Source organism: Capricornis sumatraensis, chromosome 2 (assembly GCF_032405125.1).
Source record: "Capricornis sumatraensis isolate serow.1 chromosome 2, serow.2, whole genome shotgun sequence".
Classification (NCBI taxonomy): Eukaryota; Metazoa; Chordata; class Mammalia; order Artiodactyla; family Bovidae; genus Capricornis; species Capricornis sumatraensis.
Window position 1 is genome coordinate 81,628,101 of NC_091070.1, and position 19,138 is coordinate 81,647,238.

At 47.1% G+C, this 19,138-nt stretch overlaps 1 protein-coding gene across 1 annotated transcript in view; it reads left to right on the plus strand.

The window, feature by feature from the left end:
* The window catches only part of HEXA (hexosaminidase subunit alpha), a 34,010-nt gene that overhangs the window by 9,455 nt on the left and 5,417 nt on the right, over window positions 1-19,138 (plus strand). The window contains exons 2-10 of the mRNA XM_068963771.1: window positions 11,289-11,381; window positions 12,387-12,452; window positions 14,097-14,143; window positions 14,621-14,731; window positions 15,597-15,698; window positions 16,526-16,658; window positions 17,229-17,409; window positions 18,291-18,377; window positions 18,626-18,698. Coding sequence (XP_068819872.1) covers window positions 11,289-11,381; window positions 12,387-12,452; window positions 14,097-14,143; window positions 14,621-14,731; window positions 15,597-15,698; window positions 16,526-16,658; window positions 17,229-17,409; window positions 18,291-18,377; window positions 18,626-18,698 — 893 coding nt within the window. The remainder of the gene's footprint in view (window positions 1-11,288; window positions 11,382-12,386; window positions 12,453-14,096; window positions 14,144-14,620; window positions 14,732-15,596; window positions 15,699-16,525; window positions 16,659-17,228; window positions 17,410-18,290; window positions 18,378-18,625; window positions 18,699-19,138) is intronic.

A 19,138-nucleotide genomic window follows, 5' to 3' on the forward strand; every position in this document is an offset into this window, starting at 1 on the left:
AGGAGCTGATGGAGGTGGAGTTAGTAATCTACACAGAAAGAAATACATGTAGGAAAGGCCTTTAGGAAAGAAGCTTTCATGACATATTTAAGAAACTCAAGTTCAGTGATGTCAGTATGAAGCACACAGCTACTGGGTGAAACAGCAAGTTCTGAAGCTAAAGAGGTGGTAGATGCAAGGTCATGAAATGACCTGGGGAGCCTTGATAAAGAACATGAACTTTATCCTAAGGTCAAGGAAGGCCAATAAAGGCCATTAACAGGATAAGTGATGTCATTAAACTCTGACTGCATTGGGGATTGGTGGGGAATGGGGCTAGAGGCAGGAAACCCACCTAAAAGGCTCTTACAGTGGTCTAGATAAAAGATAAAAGTGGCTGAAGTGGGTTGACAGCTGTACAGACAGAGAAAACTAGAAAGATTGAAGAACAATTTAGGAAGTAGATGTCCTTTGAGAATTAAGTGGATAAAGAAGATGTGGTACATTTACACAATGGAATATTACTCAGCCATAAAAAGGAATGAAACAGTGCCATTTGCTGCAACATGGGTGGACCCAGAGATGGTCATACTAAGTGAAGTGAATCAGACAGAAAAGACAAATATCATGTGATATCACTTACATGTAAAATTCCAAAAAAGTGATGCGAATGAACTTATTTACAAAACAGAAACAGACTCACAAACTTAGGGTTACCAAAGGGAAAGGTGGGGGAGAGGAATAAATTAGGAGGTTGGAATTAACATTATATACTACTACATAAAATAGATTAACACCAAGGAACTACTGTTTAGTACAGGGAACCCTACTCAATACTCTGCAATGAACTTTACGGGAAAAGAATCTGAAAAAGAATAAATACATGCATATGAATAATCAAGTCACTTTACTGTACACCTGAAACTAATGCAGCATTGTCAATCAACTATACTCCAATATAAAATTAAAAATTTTTCAAAAGAAAAAAATTTTAGGAAGTGGAATGCTTGAAAAGTAGAGGTTTTGATGGAGAAGGGGGTTATGGGGATGACTCCAGTTTTGTGATTTAGTAATTTAAATGTATTCAGCTGCCATTCACAAAGATAGAGGAAATAGTAGGAGAGCAAGGGAAGGAGTGAAAAGAGAGACAGAGAGATTGATTAAGAGGTTGGAGGCAGACAGGAATGATTAAAAGTGAGTTTGGTTTTGGACCTGTTGAGTGTGAGGTGCCGATTAGCTAGCAGTTAGCTGAATGGTGCTGAAGCTTGAGAGAATGGGTCCTAAAGGTGACCGTGAGAGGGTGTTGAGGAGGAAAAGGAGGATGTCACTGGATAACTGCTAAGCCAGAATGTGGGTTAGTTCTTTCTCTTGAGTCACCTAGGATTTGACTAGGTGAAATCACCTAGTCACCTAGGATTATGACTAGCTTTCAGACAGAGAGGAACCCTGGAGACTGGAATCCACAGTCTTAGGTAAATAAAGAAGTGACCAGGAAGTTGCAGAGTGTTGTGACAAGGAGAGGGTCAAGATTTTACAGCTGACTGTCATGATTTCCAGAGGAGAGGTGGTGGTTGTTTTTTTACTTAATGGAAAAAGGTGGATGGCCTGGAAGTAACCCCCATATGTCTAGCCTAGGATGTGAGAAGGAGCTGCCTCTCAGAGCAAGTTGTAGGGAGAGGCAGGCTTCAGTTATGGGGGAAGTAGAAAAGGCTGTAGATGTTGGTAGTTGAGTAACCATGGAATAAGGTTCCAGAGGGTCAGCAGGTGTGGATGATGTGTAGTACAGGTGACTTGGTGGAGGAGAGGAAATAGCCCTTACGGGAATGGGAGTGTGGGCTCAGAGAGAGCAGAGGCGTTATGTGTTGGGCAGAGTGACGAAAGAGGATAGCAGTACAACACGGGAGATTTCCATGACTGTAAGATTGCCAAGGAAGTAAGCTCCAGAGATAAGCGAAAATTCATGTGTGTGTGTGTTTGTGTGTGTGTGTGTGTGTGTGTGTGTGTGAGAGAGAGAGAGAGAGAGAGAAATTAATATATGATAAAGGAAACATTGCCAATCAAAAGCTAAAAGATGTGTTAGTCAATAAATAAGTTAGGATGACTGGTTGATGGTTATCCATTTGGAAAATTTTTTAATCTATACCTCATGCCAAGCACAAAAGTAAATTCCAGGCGTGCTAAAGATCTAAAGATATGCCATCAAACTATTAGGACTCAAAGGAACAATTCATTTAGTCCCAGGGTAGAAGAGGCCTTTCTAAACAAGTCAGTAAAGGAAACCATAAAGGAAAAGACTTAAAAGATTTGACTACATACAAATTAAAGCAAAAGAACCCATAAGTTAAAAAATAAAGGACAAAATGAGGCAAATATGTAACCTTAAAAGACAAGGTTAAAAGCTAGAAAGAGCTCTGCAAATCAATAAAAGACAATTAACTTCTAAAAAATGCAAAGACAGATGAACTTATCTACAAAACAGAAACAGACTCACAGACATAGAGAAGAGACTCGTGGTAGCCAAGGGGGAGCGGGGAGGGAGGGGGTGGACTGGGAGTTTGGGGTTGGGGGACGCCAACTGTTACATACAGAATGAAGAAACAACAGGGTCTGCTGTACAGCTCAGGGAACTAGATCCACTCTCCTGGGATAAACCATAATGGACAAGAACATTTTTAAAAGAATTATATGTGTGTGTGTGTGTGTGTGTGTGTAACTGAGTCACTTTGATGTACAGTAGAAAGCACAATGAACCTATACTTCAATTAAAAAGTTTTTTGTAAAAAAAAAAAAAGCTTTTTGTTGGGAAAAAAGTACAAAGAATATGACCAGTAAATACAAAGCAGTGCTGAAATTCAATGACTATTACAGGAATACAAATTAAAACAATGCTGTATCTCTGTTTATCAATCAGAGTGGCACAGATGGAAAGGAATTGAGATGGTCTGGTTTTGGAAGGACAGAAAGATGGGCCCATGTATGTTGGTTCAGATAAACCAGTACAGTAATTTGGAAGAGTAATTGGGCAGCGTCAAAACTAAAAACTTGGACTTTCCTAGTGGTTAAGAATCTGTCTACCAATGCAGGGGACACAAGTTCGATCCCTGGTCTGGGAAGATCCCACATGCTGTGGGGATCACATGCTCAGGTGCTACAACCACTGAGCCAGCATGCTGCAACCCCTGAAGCCTGTGCACTCTAGAGCCCGTGCTCTGCAGCAAAAGAAACCCCTGCAACGAGAAGCCCACGCACCACAACTAGAGAGTAGCCTCCACTTTGCTGCAATTAGAGAAAGCCCATGTGCAGTAGCAAAGACCCAGCGCAGCCAAAAATAAATAAGTAATAAAAGGAAAAAACACTTTCATATTTTTGGCCTAGCATTTCTACCTCTAGGAATTTTCCTGCTAAAATCTCTCACAATTGCTTTAAAAAATAATATAGATATGAATATTTACTAGAGCATTGTTTATAATATTGAAGACCTAGAAGTAGTCCCAAATGTCCGCAAAGAGGAAAGAAGTTAGTAGTTTCAGGTTTTTAAAATTAAAGAATGTTTGGGAGTTCCCTGGTGGCCTAATGGTTAGGATTCTGATTTCACTGCCATGGTCCCAGGTTGGGGAACTGAGATCCTGTAAGCTGCATGGCGTGGCCAAATGAAAAAAAAAATTAAAGTATAATCTCCAAAATGGAATTGCATTAAACAATTACAAACAATGATGTTTATATGTACTGACATTAAAAGATCTGCAGATCGTTTTGGTAAGTGGAAAAAAGTTACAAACTAATATGTATTGGGCTCTCATTTTTGTTTTTAAAATAAATCTATATAGTTAAAAAACTGGGATGTATGCAAAATGATAACCAAAGTTATCTCTTAGGATCCAGAATTATAGGGAGATGTTCTTGCAGTGGACGAGGGGAGTGAACAAGTACAGGTTAAGTTAGAAAAGTAAAGCAAAAAAGAAAACTTCTAACTGCAACTTTCACAAAAGACAGAAGGGAAAACATTCAGGATTCACCTCTGGGCTAGACGGATTGTACTTCAGATTAGGTATTAGTAATCTATGGAGGGAAAAAAGCCATAGAACTCATGGGAGGAGGCACCATGGTTCAGACAGAGTTCAGCAGCACTCAGGGGCCGCTCCAGGCCAGGGCAGGTAGGTTCTCAGACTCCCACTTTACCAGGAGAAGAAGTCTGACAGGGCAGCCTTGCTGCTTCTCCTGGACATACCACTGCTCTTGTGTATCAGCAGCTGCCCAGGCTTAGAAAACCTTTTCCCTCTTGGTAGCTGGCAAACTCCAACTCAGGGTTCCACTCAAGGTTCACAGGTCCCCTTCCAAGGTTAAGCCTTCCTCTCTGCCTCCGGAAGGAGACAGCTATAATATCTACTGTAGCCTTAATCACACTATTTTGTAACTGTTGTTTATGTTTGTCTCTCCCACTAGACTGTGAGCTCCTCAAGGGCAGGGACCAGGGCTTGTTTTTCCTTTTAACCATCCCAGTACCTAGCACAGGTCCTGATGCACAGTAAGTGCTCCGTATATCCTTGCTGGAATGAGTGAGAAATGAATGATTCCAAGGGCCCTCATTAGGTCAAGTGTGGGGAGAAGAAGCCGGATGCCATGCATATAAAGCTGGGAAGGTGAGGGAGAACCACCGCCGGCCCCATCGAGGAGAGTGCAGGACTGCCGGGCAGGGTAGACCTGAACGAGTGGGATGTGCCGGGGACTGGGTTGACTTCCCTAGTTTTCATTCCAGAAGCCAAAACACATGCCACTTTATTACCAAAGCAGGTGGTATTTTCTTCATGCTGCTAAGATTCTGTGAATTAAACACATTGCTGTGATGGAAATGTTTTGATTCAGGGAGGAGCAGCGTGGGTCGAGGGACAGGCTATTATGCACTGAGGTAAAGACATGGTTTCCAGATATCTGTTGCAGTACTGCCTTGCAGAGAAGTAGAAAGACCCAAATCTTTGGATTTGTGGACCTACGAGTCTTCAGAGCAGTATCTGAAAAGGCACTTTCTGGGTGTCTGGGTGTTTTATTGCTATCCACCACCTGAATCCCACTTCCTAAATGGCGCTAGTGGTAAAGAACCCGCCTGCCAATGCAGGAGACGCAAGAGACCCAGGTTCAGTCCCTGGATCGGGAAGATCTCCTGGAGAAGGGCATGGCAACCCACTCCAGTATTCTTGCCTGGAGAATCCCGTGGACAGAAGAGCCTGGGGGGCTACAGTCCATGGGGGCTGCAAAGAGTCAGACATGACTGAGTATACCCAGCATGGCAACCGAATCTTAGATCTTCAGAAATACTAGGTTTGGGTGTATAAAAGTAATCTCTGTATTAACTGTTTGCCATTTATACCTGATTATTGTGTAGTACAATCATTATGCATATATAGAATTAAACATGCATTTAAAAAATTCTAGCATCATTCATTTTTTCTTTTCAGCAAACATTTATTGAATGACTACCGTGTGTCAGGCACTGGGAATACAAAGACACTGAGATTGGTCCCTGCTGTTGAGGAACTCACAGCCTTGGTGAGGAGACAGACAAATAAACAGCATATATTAAGATACCTGTTATGAGAAATGTATGTATATGTTGCTTCATGATCACATAGGAAGGTCTGCTAGGAAGGGGGAGGGGACTGACAAAGTTTTACAGAAGGAAAACCAGAGCTGTTTCTTAATCAGGTGAGATACAGAGGCAATGCAAAGTTTGTTTCGATCGGAGGAAGCAATACATGCAAAGAAAAAGAGGGAGAAAATGTAGCACTTTCAGGGTTCTGTAAAGAGTTCACTGTGCTCCTGGGAGAGTTCCCAAACAGTGGCAGAGAAAGACAAGTTTGTATAATCATCCAGCAAATTCTGCACTTTATCCTGAAAGCTGTGGGGAACCACCATAGGATTTTGAGCAGAGATTGTCATAATCTGACTTTCATATTAAAAGATCACAAAGGATCGTCAATTGACATGGTATATAAACGGAAGCAGGGAGAGCAGCTTGGGAGATTTTTTAATAATCTAGGTGAAAATTCACAGGAGGCTGAATTAAGGCATTAACCCAGTGGGAGTGGGAAGGTGCTGACAACCAACTTTGCAGTTGCCACGCTTGGTTAGAGCTTTCTGTTATTATTATGTGGCTGCTCTGGGTCGTCATTGCAGCACCTGGGCTTCTCTAGCTGTGGTGCGCAGGCTCTAGGACGTGTGGGCTCAGTGGTTGTGGTGCGTGGGCTTACGGACTCTCAGTTCCCCAACCAGGGACTGACTCCGGGCCCCTTACAGTGGGAATGTGGGATCTTATCCACTGGACCACCAGGGTCCCTCTTATTGGTTTATATAGTCTTAGTGCTTGGGCTTCCCTAGTGGTAAAGAATCCACCTGCCAATGCAGGAGTTTGATTCCTGGGTCAGGAAGATCCCCTGGGGAAGGAAATGGCTCCCCATTCCAGTATTCTTGCCTGGGGAAACCCATGGACAGAGGAGCCTGGTGGGCTGCAGTCCATGGGGTCACAGAAGAGTCGGACATGACAGAGCAACTAAACAACGACAGCAGATCTTACTGCTGAGCACAAGATTTGCCACATACTAGACAGTCAGTGAGTATACGTGGACGATCTTTTGATCTACTCAGAAAGGTGGGAGGAGGAGGAGGTTTCTGGTTTGGGTGATTCAGTAGATGGTGCTGTTATCGAATTGAGAGAGAAGGTCAGCCAGGAGGATTCAGACAGAGTTGGTTCAATTCTGTGTCTAAGTTTCGAAGTGCTTTTGAGACGTTTGAGTGGAGGTGTGTGAGTCTGCAGCTCCAGAAGGAAAGGTACACTTAAGGATCATCAGTCACCCTGGGAGTGGATGACATTGTCCTGAGAGAGTGTAAAGTGAGGAGAAAAAGAGAAGTCTGGAAGCCTGGGGAACCCAGCATGTAGGGGAGGATGAAGGAAAAGGAGAACAAGGAAGCATGTTCAAGGCCTTAGAAGGAAGACCAAGACAGAAAGTGTCCCTTAAGCTAAGGGAGTTTAGTTTCAAGAAGGTCAGGGTGTCTGATGCTGCCAAGAGGCCCAGAAGTGAGTGTCAGTAGAATGCTGCTTCTCTAAAGCAGGGATTTTTGTCTGTTTTGATTGCTGTTGTATCCCCAAGCACTTAGGACAGCCTGGCACATAGTAAGTGCTCAATAAATTAACTGATGAATGAATGAATGAGTTGAAAAAATCCCTTGCATTTAGTTGCAGAACCACAGGTCTTGTTGAAGGTATTTTCCCAGGAGTGATGGTGAAGGAAGCTAGATTATAGTGGACTGAGGAGCCGAGAGGATGTCAGGAATTGGCTACAAAGAGAGAACTATGCGTGCATCTCCTCTTGTGCCAGGCTCTGAACTAAGCACTTTACATGCATTAACTCATTTAATCTTCTCAACAGCCCAATAGGCTAGATACTGTTATGGTCACCAGATGAGGAACCTACAGCTCAGAGGGAAAAATAACTTGCTCAGGGTCCCATAGCTAGAAAGTGTCAGCCAAGATTTGAACCCAGATCTGTCTGACTTTGAAATTTAGCATGGAGCTGCTCAGCCTACATTTCCTATAGAGTTTCTTTGTGACCGGAAAGAGAGAGAAAGAGAGACTCTTTGGGATGAGTTGAGACCAGGAAGACGTGCAAATATTTTAATACTGATGGGAGAGAATCGCAAACAGAAATAATTTGAAGACCTGGGGGAAAAGAGAACTAATTTATACAAGAGGAGCCTGGGGAGAGTTGCAGACCACAGGTAGAAGGAAGCCCCTTCCACTGAGGCAGGAGAGGAGAAGACCAGGTGTGTGTGGCAAGCCCTTTTGTCCGGGAGGAGAGGGGAAGGTGGGGGTGGGCAGAGGTCCCTTCTGGCTTTCTGCTGAGATTAAAGCAAGTGGCAATCTGGTTATGGACTTGAAGAAATGGTACAAATCTGAACTAGCTGTTGCAGAGCCTAGGAAAAAGCAGTGGTGGTGGTGATTTTCAGGACGGCGTCAAGGGCCCAGCCAAGATGAGAGACCAGGATTAGGTGCACCAAAGGCAGATGTTCGACTGATCCAGGTTGAGGGTTTTGCCCACTGCATGCAACAGAAGGAAGGGATGGACTGTTGAGAGCATTGGCGTGATGGTGTTGGAGGTGCCCACATCTCGGGCGACAGGAAGTAAGCAAAGACGGCAGAGGAGGGAGAACAGAAACGAAATGGAAGGGTCATAGTTCTGGGACCCGCACAGTGCAGACGGTGGGATTTGGGTGATAAAACGGCCTCAGGTTCCCCTGTTCTCAAGAGTTCCACCTCCAGACCTGACCTGTGATGAATAAGGCAAAATTGTGCTAAAAAGAGAGGGATAAGGAGAGAAAATTAACAGTGGTTATCCTGTCAGAGAAGAAGAGGGGTGCTGAAGATAACTTTTTTTCTATAAACACTTCTGGGCTATTTGCCTTTTTTTTTCTTTCTTTTCTTTTTTGGCTGCACCAGGTGGCATGTGGGATCTCAGTTCCCCAACCAGGGATCAAACCTGTGTCCCTTGCATTGGAAGCATGGATTCTTAACCACTGGACTGCCAGGGAAGTCCTTGAATTTTTTTAACTTCTTAAAAAAAAATACAGACTTTTCACTGAACCCGGGAAAGAGCAGGCTTCTGTGAAAGCAGGGGGATGAGGGAGCAGTGGTCTGGAAGGGGAACCCAGGCTGTGTGGGTTTGCCTGGAACCAGGAGCTGTTGGCTCCGAGGAGGAGCGGCCAGTAAACAGTGGTCCCACCCTGCCATTGTTTACCAGGGAGGAAGTGGGAGCCACAGGACTCACTCAGCTTGGCAGCAGCGAAACTGAGCCAGAACTAACCCTTCCTGATCTCCCAGCTCAGTGCTCTGTTTTCCATGCTGCTTCCTGAGCACTGGAGGCTTCAGAATTTCCTGCCGTCCCGCCCAGGCCCATCACAAGGATGCCCGTGTGATTGCTGGTGAGCCAGCTGTTTGCCAGACCCTGCTTCCCACACCTCAGTCCCTCCCAGTGCAGTGGGTGTGGGTGTGTGTAGAGGCAGCTTGCCTGTCCCCTGCCTATTTCCTGTTCTCTTCAGAGTAGCGACTTGGAGGCGAAAACTACAATGATGGCCTCTGTTTACATCCGTTTAAATGACCCAGTGTCCCTCCTGTTTTGCCAGCTCTCACATCACCACCTACTCCGGTCCTTCCTCCTCAGAGCTTGTTTAAGCAGCAGCCATGACTCTGTGTCTTTTTAATCAACCCAGACCCATATGAGTCACTGAGAGCACTTAAGATAGGGCTTCTTCACAATGAGATGGGTGGCCGGGGGTGGAGAGATAAGCCCTTAAATGAAGGGTCTTGTTCTAGGGGAAAAGTCCTTTCATTTTTGTCAGATCCTCAAAGGAGTCTGTGACCTTTCCTTTCTTAAAAGACCAGGGATTTAGAGAATGAAGCGCAGGTGTGTTTTAGAAAAGCCAAAATATGATAACAGCAATTACATGTTCCCTTATCTTCTCAGTAAGAGTTCAGATAAGCCTGGTGTTTGTGCAGCCTCTCTCGTCATCAGGATGGGGACTGTGGCAGTTGTATTAGGGAGGTGAGATTTCTCTATTTGATAGACTGAAGTCCAGAAGGTTAAGATGATAGCTTAGGGCTCTTGCCCTCTTTGGCATGCCTGCCCAGGTAGATGTGCAAATGAACTCTCCACACAGTGATACTGGGACTCTGTGATGTGTGGAGTCCAGTGGAGACAAGGAGACAAGGGATGAGGCGGTAGTTTAAGGAGAGATATTATAGTTCTCTTCATGCCTGCCTCTCAGTGAAGCCCTCCTTGGTCTTTGGGATTTGTAGAGATGGCCCTGCACACTTTGTGTCAAGTGCACTCCCTGCCCTGACACTCTGGTTGTCTTTCTATGTTGTGGGCATGAGTCTTCAGGGTTTAGAAGGGAACTGTGAGTTGGCCTGTTCTAGAATAGCCTCAAATTCTCTTCTGCCTCCAGGGTATAAGCAGGTGTTAGTGTTGGAGCGACAGAGTATTTACCGGCAGGGGAAAGAATGTGTTTGCTCTTGCTAGTAGGAAAGGATCCCCAATTGGCTTGCTTCTTGGCCAGCCTGAAAGCCAAGATCCATGTGGTACGGTGAGCAGGAGATTAAGCAGGTTTCCTTTTGGTTCAAGGCTCCTGAGTTCCTTCTGCCTACAGATGGATAATGTTTGGGATTCCAATGTGGTTCTGAATCCTCTCTCCCTGCACTGTGCCAGACCATCCTACCTCTGACTTTGTAGTTTCATAGGAAGTCATGGATGTCATGGTGGCAATGGGGACAGATATGGCTCCAGAAACAGAATAGAGGGAGTTCACTGAGGTTCATGCTTGGGGCCGGTACAATCGGTCCCACCCTGAAGGTCATGGACAAGAACCAGTGGGAGGATGGGAAGAGACTATCCATTTGTGTTTGGTTTGGTGCTTTTTTTTTTTTTCCTGTGTAGACTGGGATCTGTTGAATTATATTAGATAGTATGTTGTCTCCAACTGGGTGGCTTTTCTCTGTTGGGCAGAAGTCTGCCTTGGACAGAGAACCTGTTTGGGAAGAGGAAGGAAGGAAACAGGGTGGTCTGGTGGCTACGTACCTTTGCTGGAGCGCCAGCTAGGCCATCTGAGGCCTCCTCTGCACGGCAGACCCTCCTGTCACCTGGTCCACCTGCTCACATCGGCTCCTAACCTGTTACAAAGCTGACGCCTGCATCTGCAGCCCTCCAGAGCAGTGCTGCTTCAAGTGCCAGTCTGCAGTGAGATGAGAAGCCTATTTACCGGAATGTAAAACTGTTCCCTTCACCAAGACACCCTTGTTACAAGAAACTGTCAGCACTAAACTGTGTTTTCTCTGAGATAACTGACTTATACTCTGGAGTCATATAAGCTTCCTATCTGGTGACCACTGGCACATCAGCTAATCTACAGACCACACTTTGACTAGCAATACTCCAGAGCCACCTTTAGTTCAGAAACACTTGTTGAGGTCTTTGAACCTCTGCAAGCCGGAAGCAGAGAGCCCTGGTTGCAGAGAGCTGCTGGCAGGTCCATCATGCAAGGGCCAGGGTGCATGACTCGGGGGAGGGGAACACGACCCCAGAGAAGCAGTCAAACAGGTGACTAGGCGGCACCTGTGCCAAGGGCAGCTGTCCGCCCCCCTTCCCTCTTACCACAGACACAAACTGAAAGAACTAGAGTTGGGGTCCCTCCTGTAGGGCCTTGGTTTTGCCTGATGTTTCTGGCAGCAGGTCAGCCACACTGAGTGTATTACCCTGTCCTTGCAGAAAAATGGCATACATCAGAGAAGAATTCATTGGTGGTCCTTGTCGTCACTCCTGGATGTGACCAGTTTCCATCTTTGGGGTCTGTAGAGAACTGTAAGTACCACTTCGTTCCTTGTTCTAGAAGCCAGCACTTGTCTGGAGCTATAACTCCAGGTGGCCTGGCCTCAGTTGCAGATGCTAGGCCTGGAGCCCTCCATGAGGGTGGGGGACAGGGGTCACCAAGTGCCCAGAACCATCAAAGGAGAGTTGTTCCTGTGCACTCTAACCAGCGTCTGAAGGTTGGCCGTGAACGTCACACTGGCTAGTCACTGAGTCCCACAGGACACCTACCTTCTGGACTGAATATAATCCCTCTGGCATTTTAGGAACTTATGCACTTTGTTGGTTTTTCTCTTAGAGACCCTACACTAGAGAGAGAAGGAGTTTTTGGCCATTTGAACTGAGATGAAGCCAAGTCATTCGTCCTGTGGCTGCCCCGAGCAGTGGCATTTGGGGACATCTCAGTGTGCAAAGTGAACATTCAGGTCTTGGCTTCTTCCTCACATTGCTGAGGAGGTAGCTGAAGTCTGGAGACAAGGGGAGAGGGGGGTGACTTCAAAGGCTCTGGGAACATTGTATCCTGGACTCACCCCTCCAAGTATCCCTTTCTCCTTCATCCTTTGAGCTAAAGCCTGGCAGGAATCCATGTTTCTGGTGGGGAAACTGATGCACAGGGGAGGGGGGTGCTTTGCAGAGGATTCCACACCAGCCTGCCCGTCCTCACACACCATTTTCCGGGGCCTCAGAGTCACTGGGTGACCACCCTCCCACTCTGGCCCCAGGCCTGAGTATCAGCCCTGCTCTCTCAGGGAATGCTTCCTCTTTGAAAGAAAAAGTGTGTTTGTTTGTTGTTGTTTTTCCCACGGCATATGGGACTTAGTTCCCCAACCAGGGATTGAACCCGTGCCCCCTACTGTGGAAGCACAGTCTTAACCACTGGGCCACCAGGAAAGTTCCTTATTGTTGGTTTTTAATCCGAGGTTTTACAGAGAACATGTGATTCTCTGTAATCTGAGGGTAGAAATCCTTAACCTAATGGAATCATTTCTGTTGTTTCAGACACACTGACCATAAATGATGAGCAGTGTCTCCTCCTCTCCGAGACTGTCTGGGGTGCTCTGCGAGGTAACAGGATGGGGCTAATGCTGGGAGAGAGAAGGATGATGTGGGAAGGTGGGCACTGGTGGGGTGAAGGGCAGGACCAGGGGCCAGGCAAATGCCCCCAGCTTAGGAACTTGCTTTATGGAGACCAGCTGGAGTATTTCCTCAACTCCCTGCAGGGAGTGTTCTCCTCGCCGCTGGCTCCGGCACCTGGCAGGTGTCACAGCCTGTGCAGCGACAGCCACTCCCCTGGCAGGCGCTCTGGGAAGCAGAGGGAGCCCCTGCAGGCGGATGGCAGACACCAGCAGGGGCAAGCGGCTGGGGAGAGGGGCCCAGTCTGCCACGCACACGGTTTGTTCAGCTCTCACTACGGACCCAGGATTGGAAGGACTCTTTAAAAAGGAAATCTAGATCAAAAGAAAGATAAATGTCAAAAAAGAGGTAAACAGTGATAAAATGAAGACTTCGCTAGCCAACGGGCTATAGGCCCCTGCCCTTCCTCTTGGTTCACTGAGAAGGTACTTGGTCCCTAGGCACAGACTTAGCCAAATACTTCCACCGCTTTTGGTAAGAGCTCTACCGGTGAACGAGGGGAGTTCTCACTGAACTCCAAACCTTGTTTCGGTTTGTCTTTATTCCCTAGCCCCTCCTCCCCTCCCCTGTGTTTTGGAGAAACAGCATGCTGACACCCCTTTCCACCCTCTTGTACATTTTGTGTGGGTGTTAACAATTAGGTTAAAGTGGGAGAGTTCTGGGACCCCAAGTGCCAGGCGTCAAGGTCAGACTGGAGAGAAGCCCAGATGGTACACTGGAAGTTGGCCTCAAAGGAGGTGTTGAATGACCACAAAGGTCTCAGAGATTTTTAAATTCTGAAAATTTAGGATTCTGGGGATCTTTCACAGGGCTTTTGCTGGGTTTGTAGAAGTGTGCCCAGCTGTTGAGAACATCTAGTGCTCTAGACACAGCACGCCTGCCCTTGGGCCTCACCAGAATCTAGGAGTCTGTGTCCAGTCTCCTGGGGCAGTTGCTACCTGCCAGATCTCAGCTCCTGATAGTCGGTTCTCTTCTCAGGGTCTGAAGAGGAAAAGTGGATGTTTCTTTGTCTTTTGGGTCCAGCTGTGGACCCACAAGTTTATGATCTCGTTGAGTTTATGAAACTCAAGTTTATGATCACATTCTCACAATTCAAAGTGAAGAGGCAGCAGGTTGGAGGCCCCCTTTTCTCAGCTCCCTTAGCTCCTGATGAGTATTATCCACCGAACTATTTATCCCCTGTGAGCTGGCTTGTCCTTTCATATGTCCTCATAGGCCCCAGCTGTTGAGAGCATTTAATGCTCTGCACTCAGCATGCCTGGCCTCTCTTCTTAATATCTTTGTGAATTCAAGACTTAGGGTTTATAGATAAGAGGCATGTGGGTGAGTGTATTGCTAGGAGGGGCACAAAACCCCCTTACACTGCCCGCTCCCAAAATAAAAGACAGAGTAAAAATCGATACTGGCTTCCTATTGTCCCCCTTTTCTAGCTGTTGAGAAGCATGCAGCCTACACTAGATTTCATTTCACTGTGTGCCCAAGCACTGTGCTCTGCCACATAGGAACCTTCCAGATGGTTCTAACCCTTTACCCACCTCCCTAAGTCTTTACATCCGCCTCTCTACTTCCCTGTAGGTCTGGAGACATTTAGCCAGCTTATTTGGAGATCTCCTGAGGGCACGGTGAGTGTGGGCCTTCCAAAAGGGCTCCTCTTAAACCTCTGGCATTTGCTCCCAATATTGAGAGTCCTGGAAATACCTTCTTTTGCCTAGAACAGAGTTCTGGTGGCTTGAGATGGTCCCAAAAGAGTATTCGCAGAGATAATGGGTTATAACTCAGTTCCCCTGAGTCATTATTGAGTAATGACCTTGAGACCACACTGCTTTGAAGAGAATATTGAGTCAGTGAGAATGTGGTACACGTGAGCTGAGTGGTGTGTGAGACAGCTGCACTGGCTGGCAGGAGAAGGTTACTCTCTGGAGAAGTACGTGCTTATGGTCATTCATTTGGAGGTGTGGGGTGTTTGTGGAGATAGTTACCCTGAAGAACTGTCAGCTGGTTGGGTTTTCAGGGATCTCAGAAGACTTTTCTCATCCCCCTCTACCCCACTGGTGAATTGGCCTTAGACTCCTGACATGTTCAATGTTTGGTCCACACAGTTCTATGTCAACAAGACGGATATTGAGGACTTCCCGCGCTTCCCTCACCGGGGCTTGTTGTTGGATACGTCTCGCCATTACCTGCCACTGGCTAGCATCCTGGACACTCTGGTATCCAGGCCTTAAGGCCTTCTTTGCCCTTAGGATTCTGGGGTGATGGGACAACAGATAGATCTGGTGCCATATTCTTAAAGAGTTACAGAGAGAATATATGTAACTTTATGAGCTCCTGGGAAAAATGTAAAAGATGACCTGCTCCAAGACTCAAAAAAATACGAGTGATTTAAATGTACCCCACTGGCTACTGAGGACCAGTGTCCAAGCCATCTCCAGTGACAGAGGAGGTGGGTTGGGGAGTTGGCTTCTCTGACCAAGGGCAGCTATCTTTAGTTAGTATAAAGTCTTGGGAAAGAGATGTTCAGGAGCCTTAGCTGGGGATGATCCTAACTGTCTAGAATTTGATGGGCAGTCTGAGCTGACAGTTACCCATCTGACTTACATGTCTAACTATCCCTTTGGTGTTCTGATGGAACCAGAGAAGTGGACATCTACCAGTCTTGGCATCTGAGATTTATGGCTTATGAGGCTATTAAATAAATTCACAACAGACCTCACAGTTTGGATAAGCACTAGTCAGACAACCCAAACCACGCGGCAAGAGGAAATATTAGTTTCCACGGTCTTGTGGGACTTCCCCAAGGTACCCCAGAGCTGCAGCCCTTCTCCCGTCGTGACTGTAACTCATCCCCCACAGAGGAGACACTGCTTCTGTCAGCCATCTTCGGATGTGCAGGGTCTTCCCCTCCCCTCCATGCCAGGCACAACCTGATGGGAAGGTCTGATACAGAGAACCCTGGACACTTAGCAGGAAGCTGGGGCAGGCTGAGCCTGTGAAAGTGTGTGGTGCGGCCTGCCGCGCTTGGGGCCGAAGCTGGAGAGGTTGTGCTGGCTTCACAGTGCATGCTCTGACCTACAGGATGTCATGGCATACAATAAATTCAACGTTTTCCACTGGCATCTGGTCGATGACTCTTCTTTCCCATATGAGAGCTTCACTTTTCCAGACCTCACCAAAAAGGTATGTTTCGATTTTACCCAAACCAAGTTGATGGCTTGAAGTCTGACTCTGCCTATGGCCCTGCTAGCAAAGGACATCAGCCCTCCTCCTAACCAGCCAGTTTAAGGGACACACTCACATATAGAAGGGCTCTGGCTTTGGAGTCAAGAGACCTGAATTCAAGTCTAAGCTGTACCATTAATTTCCTCTGTGACCTTCAGGAGAGAATCTTTCCTGGTCCTATCTTTTTATTTATTAATATTTTGTTAGCTGGGTATAATAACTACCTTATTTGTCTCACTGGCATCATGGCACTGAGATAAGACAATGAACGGACAGCTTGTGGGAAATTATGATACAGTTCCTTGAAGACAGCACCTGATATGAACAGGCTGTGGGTTGGTTTTCTTCCTTTTTTAGAAACAATTTTATGCATTTACTTTTGGCTGGGCTGGGTCTTCACTGCTGTGTGGGCTTTCTCTAGTTGTGGTGAGCAGAGTTACTCCGTGGCTGCGAAGCGTGGGCTTCTCATTGCACGGGCTTCTCTTACTGCAGAGCACAGGCTCCAGGCATGCAGGTCTCAGGAGTCACAGCTCACAGGCTCCAGAACACGGGTTCAGTAGCTGCAGCACCCAGGCCTAGTTGCTCGGAGGCATATGGGTTCTTCTTGGACCAGGGATCAAACCCGGGTCCCCTGCGTTGGCAGGTGGATTCTTATCCACTCCTGCACCAGGGAAGCCCTGTGGGCAGATTTTCTGATATCCTGGGGGCCCTGAAGGCATTTTGAATATCCTCTCCTTTGCTAGCCTTCAGGAAATGGGATCCTCAATGTGTTTTGTGCCTTTCAGGGGTCCTACAACCCTGCTACCCACATCTACACAGCACAGGATGTGAAGGAGGTGATTGAATATGCGCGGCTTCGGGGTATCCGGGTGCTGGCAGAGTTTGACACTCCTGGCCACACTCTGTCCTGGGGGCCAGGTAAGAATCATGTCTGCAGTTGGAGGGAGTCCACTGATTCCCTTCAGTGGGGAGTTAGGATGTTGACTCTTGGATGTAGCATGCCCCAGCCTTGGTCTCTGGAAGAATATTTTCCATCAACTTCCTCCACTGGGAATTTAGATAGGCAGAATTTACTTTGGGCGAAAGAGGACACTTCTTACTATTAAAACATGGGCCAGTTCTTCTCAGATGTCCTTGCCTGATAATGCCCTTGTAGGTCATTGTGCCCAGAGTGGAAGAAAGATTTTGCCAGTCTGTCTAGATCAGGCTCTCTGCTTTTCTGCTGGCAGACTACGTGAGGAGAGCACGCTTTGGGAGCAAGGGTGACCCCAGTGGAGGAATGTGTCAAGGCAGCAGAAGTGTGTGACAGTTGTCTGGGTATGATTTGTGGACATACTTGTATTTCTTTGATTGTCACTAAACGCTCGTGTCTGTGATTGAGTGTTCCTGCCTGAGGGAATGTCTATGAACGTGATTGTCACCGTGTATGTGACTATATGTGGGGCTTGTGTATTTGTGACGCTAGTGTCAGATTCTCTATTGCCTTAGGTGTCCCTGGATTACTAACTCCTTGCTACTCTGGGTCTCACCCCTCTGGCACCTTTGGGCCAGTGAATCCGGCTCTCAACAATACCTACGAGTTCATGAGCACATTCTTCTTGGAGATCAGTACTGTTTTCCCAGACTTTTATCTGCACCTGGGAGGAGATGAGGTGGATTTCACATGCTGGTATGAGCCCTGTGACCCCCCCCATCCTGGCCTGATAGACGGCCCACTCAGAGGAGAGGTCAGCCTGAAGAAGCCCTGTCCCGGGTGCTCCTCAGCTGTCCACCCAGATGGCTCAGGCCTCTCCTCTCTCCAGCGACCGAGAGCACCGCCTGGTCTTGGCAAGTCCGCGATCTTGTCATAGTCTCGAGGTATTGACAGAAGAACCACCTCCAGGCACAGAATTGTCTTGGAAAAATCAGGGTAGAGAAAAATAGTCCCTGCTTTTGACAGTTTAAAATAGTCCGGTTGAAGAGGCAGGACACATGAATTTGAGGCTAATATATGACAGTGTCTGGTTAGTATTAAATTATAAGGTTCCAGCCCTCAGATTTACTTAGCTCAAAAGAGGCTGAGAGGCTTCTTGGAGAAGTGGGAACTAGAGCTGGGGAAAGGGTGGAGGAGAGAGAAAAAATAAAATGCAGACATTGTGTGGCAAGGGAGCTGCCATGGGTGACAGACAGCAATGCCTGTATACACTTGGAATAAAGAATGAACATTAAGGAAAAAGCAGGATATGCCCAGGGTGTGGGAGGTAAGAGACAGAAACCAGAATCCAGTGTGCCCGCGTCAAGACCTCAGAGCCTCATGTCATAGCCCAGAGAGACTGAGATGTGTTCTCTTTGGAAGTGAACTTGAAGCTCTTCAGGTCCTATATCAGTGGTCCCCCTTCACTTAGCTTTTTCAGGCATACTTCCCAAAGTTGTGGCCTCTTGAGATCCTCAGTTGATTAGTTTTTCAGATGAAAAAAAGAAAAAAGTTGTGGGAGGCCAGGTAACAAATCCACAAGCTTTGGGCTTTGAGGATGTCAAAAGAAGTAACCTTCATTTTCTCTTGGGATTCAGGAAGTCCAACCCAGATATCCAGGCCTTTATGAAGAAGAAAGGCTTTGGCGATGACTTCAAGAAGCTGGAGTCCTTCTACATCCAGACGTGAGGACGCAGCGGGAGTGGGCAGTCACCCGCCTTCAGAGTCCTCCCTTTCCATAACAGGGCCAGGCCCTGCTGGACCACTTTCTGGGCCCCTGAAGGGGTCCTCTGTCCTGTCCTTTCTGGTTGGAGTGGTCGGTTCCCAACTGGTCAGACAGGAATGGGCCCCTAGCCAGGCTTTGCCCCCAGGGCACTGACACCAGTAGCTCAGAGCCTCTCGGAACTGAGCAAACACTCTCTGTACTCTCTAGGCTACTGGACATTGTCTCTGCCTATGGCAAGGGCTACGTGGTGTGGCAGGAGGTGTTTGATAATAAAGTAAAGGTGAGCCTGGAGCAGAGAAGAGGTGCTCGCCTCAGGGCCTCCCTCTGCTCTCCCATCCTTTCCCTGCTTCTGCATGGATACAGAGCTCTGAGCCCCGAGTGTGGGTGTCAGAGCCTCCATTTGTCTTCCCTCACTGTGAACTGATGGAGTTACTTGTGCTGCTGGGTTACTTGGGATTCCTGAAACTGGCATGATGGGTTGGGTTTTCATTCCTGTGTCATAGACTAGGATCTTCCAGGCCTGGGGGCAGAGCTGTCTTCTCCTTCATCATTGACTAGTAAGATCCCAGCTTCCTGCCACATCAGGGGCTCTGCAGGAACCTCATCCCATCTTCAGACACATCTGGAGATGCTTGGACATGACAGCCCCTGATGAGTTTTCTAGGCCCCACTGCTTGCCTCTGTTAGTTCCCTACTGGAGTTACTATCTCAGTGTAGACA